At 38.0% G+C, this 8332-nt stretch overlaps 2 protein-coding genes across 2 annotated transcripts; both read right to left on the bottom strand.

Annotated features, from left to right (window-relative positions):
- Window positions 1-1539: 1539 nt before the first annotated feature.
- LOC127123469 (uncharacterized mitochondrial protein AtMg00810-like) lies at window positions 1540-4707 on the bottom strand. The gene is made up of 3 exons (XM_051053686.1): window positions 4405-4707; window positions 3946-4332; window positions 1540-1545 (listed from the first exon to the last, which is right to left on the bottom strand). The coding sequence occupies exons 1-3, from the start codon at window positions 4705-4707 to the stop codon at window positions 1540-1542; spliced, it is 696 nt and encodes a 231-aa protein (XP_050909643.1).
- Window positions 4708-7134: 2427 nt separating this feature from the next.
- Window positions 7135-7986, bottom strand: LOC127123468 (uncharacterized). The gene has a single exon (XM_051053684.1). It carries the CDS (start codon window positions 7984-7986, stop codon window positions 7135-7137), a length of 852 nt encoding a protein of 283 aa, XP_050909641.1.
- Between the last annotated feature and the right edge of the window lie 346 nt (window positions 7987-8332).

The raw sequence follows: 8332 nt of genomic DNA, 5'->3' as shown, positions 1-8332 counted from the left end.
CCGGAGGAATAAATTTTGTCACAGGTGTTTTTCCTTGTTTATTTTGATATTGGTAATTAAAAGCTATACCTTTTAAGTTTCTAACCTCTTTTCCAACTTGAAGAATTTCATCTAGCATATCAGACCAATTGTTCAACATTCTTATGGATTTAGTCATGTTTTCAAGTTTAGAAGACAATAGAGTTACCTCATTTTTAAGATCAGTTACAGTAGATAAAAGTTTCTCTTTTTTAGATTGTAGTTGAGCTATGATTCTCTTCTGCTCTTCTCCTGTATTACACACCTCTTCACATCTGACACAAATCTCATTGTAGGAAGCAACCAATTCATCATAAGAGACATCCTCGTCATAATAATATTCATCAGATTCATGTATAACATTGAAAGTTGTAACATGCTTAGCGGTTTCATCATCAGTTTCACCTTCAGAATCATCGGACAAAGAAATAGATAAGCCCTTCTTTTGTTTCTTGAGATACGTGGGACATTCTGATCTAATATGACTAAAACCCTCACATTCATGACACTGGATACCTTTTCCTTGATTGGGCTTTTCTTCTGTTCTTGCTTTTCTCTGGGAATCATTATTCTTGCTGATGTCATATGAGATATTCTTGACATTTGGTCTCGACTTCCTATCCATTCCCTTCAGTACCTTATTGAATTGTCTCTTAAGCTATACAATAGCATTATACATTCCCTCATCAATATCCAAGTCACATTGGTCCTCTTCATCTTCAGTGTTGGATACAAAAGTTATGCTTTTGTTCTTACCTTCAGATTTGTCACTAATACCCAATTCAAAAGTTTGAAGTGACCAAACAAGTTCATCTACTCTCATGTTGCTGATGTCTTGGGCTTCTTCAATGGCTATGACCTTCATGTTAAATTTCTTAGGTAGGGACCTGAGAATTTTTCTAACCATCTTTTCTTCTGACATCTTCTCTCCCAAGGCACTAGATGAATTTGCAATTTCAAGAACATTCATGTGAAAATCATGAATACTGTCATCATCTTTCATCTTTAGATTCTCAAATCTGGTAGTGAGAAGTTGAAGTCTAGACATATTCACTTTAGATGTGCCTTCATGGGTAGTTCTGAGAATTTCCCATGCATCTTTGGCCACAGTACATGTGTTTATTAACCTGAATATATTTTTGTCAACTCCATTGAATAGAACATTCAAAGCTTTGGAGTTTCCAAGAGCCAATTCATCTTCTTTATTAGACCAGTTCTCTTTAGGCTTCAAGTCAGTAGTAGCCTTCCCATCTTTGTCCTTCATAATTGGATGTTCCCAACCCTTGATGACAACTTTCCAAGTCTTTCTATCCATAAATTTTAGGAATGTCACCATACGTTCCTTCCAATAGTCAGAGTTGGTTCAATCTAGGATGGGTGGTCTGTTAACAAGTCCTCCTTCCATGGTACCAAAAAGTATCTTCCCCGGATCTCACCCAAAAACAGAGCAGAATGCCAGCTCTGATACCAATTAAAATTCTGGTATGCAGATATGAGATGTCATAAGAGATGTCGAGACTCTTATATCTGTTCAAAACACAATAACAAGATAACTTACAAATATGAGAACAGAAAATAACATAACACAATATCAAGACAGATGTTAAGACATCATCTGCTGACAGAAACACTTTTACCAAAATAGTAATTATGCAAAATTAAATTGCAGAAGGTAAAAGACACAATCAATTGTTAACCCAGTTCGGTGCAACGTCACCTACATCTGAGGGCTACCAAGCCAGGAAGGAAATCCACTCAAACAATATTAGTTTGAAGTTCTAAACAACCTCTGGTTTTACAATCTTCTCACCTAATCACTACCTGTTGAATTTCTATCTAAGACTCTCCTAAATATGAGACCCTTCTCACTTCCCTTGAATCACACAACAATGATAACTACTGAAAAACAATCAAAGAACACTTTCAATAAACAACACTTGGTTTTTCTTAAAAGCTTTAACCAAGAACAATACTCAACTCTTTGCTTAAAAGCTCATGAATGAGAATAATAACTTGATATACAATCAAGTATAATCAGTCAACCTCCATGAATCAAAATATACATGAGGGATGTACAAACAACCACTAACACCTAAGGAACTCTCAAAACCCTAAACCCTTATTTGTGCACACGATTTTCATTAATGTGAATTCATTAACAATTTAGGTTTAGGCAGTCCTTATAAATAGACTATTGCAGTATGGGCTTGGATTCTTTAAATCATATCCAATATTCTCTTGTAAATTACTTGCAAGATCTTCTCCACAATAATAGGAACAAATCTATAATATTTCCTAAAAAGTCGCAAAAGATCCTTTTAATGAAATCAAATCAAATTTTCATTGTTCCTAAAACATCATTGATTTGTTGCGCATATAGAAGAACTAGAATCATCCATAATCTCACAATTTAAAATCAAATCTTCAAGGATTCACACTTATAGACATGTACATGTGTATTGGTGTAAGATGTCATAACATCTGTCAGGACATCAGTCTGCAAGGAACATAAACAACACTTGTTGCATAATTTATCAAGATGTCATGACACCTTGTTCAACATTAGGTTATGATACATGTTCTCCCAAATGAAACATGTTTTACCAAAATTGTTGCCAATCATAAAATCACATACCTAACATAATTGAATAGACGAAAAATAAATACTATATCAAATATACCATCTTGCACCAGAATTACTTAAATCACATTTAAAGTTGATCAATCATATTTGTGTAACTTACAGATGATCGAAGTATTGTTGCTTCACCATCCAAAAGTCGATTCTGAAGCATATGTAACATTGAATCAACCAAATTGTACACAACATGATGTTAATATTTAATTTCTTGTTATTATTTAATTCATTATGTGTTTTATTCAAATTAATACATAAGTTATAGAAAATAAACAATGATCTGATACATGTTTTCATAAGTGGCCCTGATACCACTTAAAGGAAATCCTGATAAAAAATGCAGCAAAAAAACAAAAATTTACCTTAAGTTGATCCTTAGGAATGATGTATGATTTGTGATAGAACATTTACCTCTTGGGGCAATTAACAACTTTGGTGCAGAACATGAGAAATGATCACGAGCGTTGAATGAAGAACAACGCCTCTACTCAATCAAACAAACAGAGAGCCTTCAATTCTCAGTTCTAGCTGCTACAAAAGAAGTCGTTGATATATATATATATATATATATATATATATATATATATATAGAGAGAGAGAGAGAGAGAGAGAGAGATCATGACAAGGGTTTCACAAACCTAATTTCATCAACCGTGAAAGCTTTTACACAAGAGTTATATTTAAAGCCCTACTTAAGTGAACCATATGTATAATAACAATACTATATGATTATAATAACTATTATTATAATAAACACACTTTTATTATTATTATATTTAGTAATTATTATAATAATAATATTAATAATAATAATAATAATCATTATTATTATTACTATATTATACAATATTCCATATTTCACTTAAGTACATCATACCTTACAGTATTCCATAATTCTCTGAAGTACATTGTACCTTACGGTGTACCATATTTCATTTATTCATTCTATCTCTCATCAGTTATCTTTATGTGTGTGACCTTGTAAGTTCTCGTGATGTAGGATAATGAAAATCGTGTCCTTCGCATTGATTTGAATAGAATATATATACATCAATATGTAACATTTTGTCAACTATCTAATTCTGATACAACATAATTATAGGAAACTAATTATGACTAATTATAACAAAATATTCTATTCTATCACACCCCCGCAGTCGAAGCGGGAGGTTCACGGACGCTTAGACTGGTCCAAAAATCATCAAAGAGAATGCGAGGAAGTCCTTTGGTGAAGATGTCTGTGATCTGATATCTTGAGGGAACATGAAGGACGCGAGCCTGACCACTACCTTTTCCCGAACAAAATGAATGTCCATCTCAATATGTTTAGTACGCTGATGCTGCACAGGATTACCAAATAGATAGATGGCACTAACGTTGTCACAATACACCAAAGTGGCCTGAGGAATAGGAAAATGGAGTTCCAGGAGAAGATTGTGAATCCAACACGATTCGGAGACAACATTGGCAACCCCCCTATATTCAGCTTCAGCACTAGAACGGGAGAGAGTTGGCTGCCTTTTGGAAAACCAAGAAATAAGGTTGTCACCTAGAAAAACACAGTTCCTAGATGTAGAACGTCTGGTGTCAGAATATCCACCCCAATTAGCGTCAGTGTAGGAGGTAAGCTTTGTAATGGAAGATGGGGATAAGTGTAGTCCAAAATGTAAGGTACCCTAAACATAGCGCAAAATACGCTTAAGAGCAAGCATGTGTTCCGTGCGAGGGGCATGCATGTGAAGACAAACTTGTTGAACAACATATGATATATCATGTCGAGTGAAGGTGAGATACTGTAGGGCCCCTACAAGACTCCGATACAAGGAGGGATCCTCATAAGAAGTGTCGGAGGAGGTGTTGAGTTTCTGCTTGGTGTCAACAGGAGTGGTTGATGGTTTACAGGACGCCATGCCAGCACATTCAATGATCTCTGATGCATAAGTGCTTTGACTGAGAAATATGCCATCAGGATGACGAGATACTACAATACCTAGAAAGTAACTCAGAGGGTCCAAATCCTTCATTGCAAACTCAGATGCTAAGAGTGACATAATTGATTGGCGGAGGACCTGAGTGGAGGTGATGAGGATGATGTCACTACATACAGCAGAATGTAGGCCATGTCTAAACCTTGTCGATATATGAAGAGGGAGTGGTCTGATGTGCTATGGCGAAAGCCAATGGTGGCGACATAGTCAGCAAAACGTTGGTACCATGCCTTAGGCGCTTGCTTGAGACCATATAATGACTTCTTCAACCGACATACATAATCTGGATGACGGAGGTCACGGAAACCCAATGGCTGATGCATGTAAACAGTCTCATGAAGATCACCATGTAAAAAGGCATTCTGAACATCCAGTTGATTAATGGACCAGGATTTGGAGAGAGCAACGGTAAGCATTGTTCGAATGGTAGCGGGTTTCATCATGGGGCTAAAAGTCTCATCACAATCCACACCTGCAACCTATGACCTGCCATCACCTATAAGACGAGCCTTATAATGCTCAAAGGAGCCATCAGAATTTTTCTTATGCCTAAAAATCCACATACATCGAATAAGATTAGCATCACAAGGACGAGGAATTAAATCCCACGTCTTATTTCGAATAAGGGCATCAAATTCAGATTGCATTGCGGATTTCCAATTCGTGTCTGATAAGGCTAGTTTGGGGTTTTTAGGTATGGGAGAGATGGTGTGGTCAGAGTGAGAGATTGATAAGTTAAATATCATGCGAGGTTTGACAATGCCTTTCATGCTTCGGGTGGTTATGGTCCGTGTAGGTGGAGGTGGATGCGGTTGAATTGATGGTGGTGATGGAGAGTTTATTGTAACAGGTGTGTTGATCGAAGAGGTAGGAGTGAAGGTGATCATCTAGGAATTGATAAGAGTGAGGTGAAGGGGAGTGTATCTTGGTGAAGGGAAATTGAGTTTCATCAGAGATAACATGTCTCAAAATTATTAGTTTTCTATTAGACAAATCAAAACACTTATAACCTTTATGATTCGGCGGATAACCCAAGAAGACACACGGAATAGAGTGAGGTTGTAACTTATGAATGGTAGATGACGGGAATAATGGATAATATAGACAACCAAAGACTCTGAGATGTGTGTAGGTGGGATCACGATGATACATAATTTATGTTGGTGACTGATTATGAAGTGTTTTACAAGGAATAATATTTAACAGGTAAGTTCCCAAGTGGAGAGCATGATGCCAAAACGAGAGGGGAACAGAAGAATGAGCTAGCATAGTACGTATCGTATTATTAATGGTTCTTATTTTGCGTTCCGCTTTCCCATTTTGTGAGGATGTGTGGGGACAAGAGAAACGAAAAACTAGACCATGATTAGTGCAATATTTTTGAAAAAGCTCATTATTATATTCACTGCCATTGTCACATTGAAATGTTTTTACTTTTTGCGAAAATTAAGTTTAAATGAGTTGAGTAAGTGACTTAAACATTTCAAACACTTGAGATTTTCTGCTAATAGGAAAAGTCCACAAGAAGTTTGTAAAATCATCTAAGAATAAGACATAATATTTATGACCAGCAAAACTTAAAATTGGAGACGTCCATAAATCACTATGTAAAATGTCAAAAGGCATCAGAGTCGTAGTTTGAGAATTAAAAAATGGAAATTTAACCTGTTTGCCTAAAACACAATAGTCATAAACGACAGAAGAATTAAAAGGTTCACAATATATGAACATATTTTTGCGAAGGGAATTCAAAACAGACATGCCTGGATGACCAAGATGACTATGCCAAAGACTGCATGTGAGACCTGTAAAACTGGGAGGAGTGATAACTGGATAAAGATCTCCACGACTGTCACATCTGAGAAGGGTGATCTCTGTCTGAAAATCAGAGACAGTAAAACCAAAAGGATCAAAGGAAACAGAAACATTATTGTCAGTGGTGAGTTGTCTCACAGAAATTAAATTTTTAATAATTTTCGGGGCATGCAGAACATGGTTAAGGTGAAGGGGTTGGTGAGATGTGGTTATTTATGTATGTCCGGTGCTGTGAATTCAAATTCCATGGCCACTGCCTACAGTGACTTTTTGATTTGAATTACTTACTGGAAAATAAGACGAGAGATTACCTTATGATGCGGCTGTGTGAGATGTTGGGCCTGTGTCCATGTACCACTGATTGTTAAGAGTGTGGAGTGACATGGTGTGCATTGAGGTCTCAATGTCTGTCGGTATCTGAGATGAGGTAGATGTTGCATACACCTGAGGAAGTTGTACTAGAATGCTTGGATTCTTAGGAGGACCGGCAGGGCATGTCCACTGAGAGGTGGGATACGGACACGGTGGCATAGTCCATGGTGGTGGAGTCCAAGCCCATGGTTGCCAGGTTGGGTACTACTGTTGTTGTTGCCAAGGAGGAGCGGACCAAGGTAAGGGAGTGCTGGGAGCTCCAGACTGAGGTGCACTGCGGTTACCACGTCCCTCTTCGCGACCCTAGTTGCCACAAGAGCGAGAATGGTTGTCGGGGCGGAGGTTGCCACGTTGAGATGTGTCTTCAGTAGGTTTCAGCTGAGTGGTATGCATAGCAGCATGAGAGCTTGTGTTTGCTATCTTAACCATACTGGCTTCTTCCAAAGTGAGCATGGAACAAGCCTGATAGAATGCCGGAAGAGGGTTGCTCTGGAGAATCAAAGTAGCAATGCTACTGTAAGCTTCTGGGAGACCAGAGATCAGCTGAAGGACCAGACGATGATTGTTGACAGGGGAGACGACATTTCTCAACTGATCAAAAAGCATCTTAAGACGCTGACAGTAAGCTGAGACATTAGGAAAATCCTCCATATCAGTGTTAGAAAACTCTTGCTCAAGAGTGACAACTCGAGTATTTTGGTTGTCCTGAAAAATATCTTCCAAGCGATTCCATGCTTCCATTGCAGTGGAGTTGGGTTCTAGAATAGTGGTCAGCAAATCAGTAGAAATAGTGGAATAAATCCATTGAAGAATGGTGGCATCAAGAGTAGACCATTGTTCATGGTTGACGTCGGTAATGGTTGGTGGCTCTTTTCCTATAGATGGAATGATGTGATGCAGGACTCGATGTGAGCGAGCATGGATGCGGAAAAGCTCGGCCCAGGTACCATATTGATCTTTTTCCATCTCAAGAATAATAGGAATGTGGTTCCTAATATTGGAGGCCGCAAGTGCGGGATGAAACTCCGATTTGGAACCTCGAAACATGGTGTTCTTGGGCTGACCGGAATCACCAGTATCGACAGATTTATGGGTATCGGTGGCGGATTTGTGGGTATCAGCGTCACTGTGTTCTGAATGGAATAATTCAAACATGGCTGCAGGTGCGACAGCGACGGCGTGAACAGAGACGGAAGGAGAGAGAATATGGTGGTTCTCGTGTTCGGTGGCGGCGGTACAGAGTACGGTAGTTTTGTTGCGGCGGCAGACTTCAAGGAAGGAGAAGAAGCATACAACGACGGACTAAATGAGGGAGAAGAAGAAACGCGTTTCTGCGTTTGCTTTTTTTTTCTAGAGAGAGGGATCGGTTAGGATTGATACCATGTAGGATAATGGAAATCGTGTCATTCTCATTGATCTGAATAGAATATATATACATCAATGTGTAACATTTGGTCAACTATCTAATTATGATACAACATAATTATAGGAAACTAATTAT

This window comes from Lathyrus oleraceus, chromosome 2 (assembly GCF_024323335.1).
Source record: "Lathyrus oleraceus cultivar Zhongwan6 chromosome 2, CAAS_Psat_ZW6_1.0, whole genome shotgun sequence".
Lineage (NCBI taxonomy): Eukaryota > Viridiplantae > Streptophyta > Magnoliopsida > Fabales > Fabaceae > Lathyrus > Lathyrus oleraceus.
Note: the sequence above shows the minus strand (reverse complement) of the source record. Positions and strands in the feature narration are given on the sequence as shown.

Excerpts from the sequence above, each read along its gene's own strand:
- LOC127123469 (XM_051053686.1), bottom strand. The coding sequence starts at position 4,707 with ATGTCACTCTTAGCATCTGAGTTTGCAATGAAGGATTTGGACCCTCTG. Across the intron at positions 4,333-4,404 it reads TATCATATGTTGTTCAACAA|GGTACCTTACATTTTGGACT; the intron begins GTTTGTCTTCAC and ends CGCTATGTTTAG.
- LOC127123468 (XM_051053684.1), bottom strand. The coding sequence starts at position 7,986 with ATGTTTGAATTATTCCATTCAGAACACAGTGACGCTGATACCCACAAA.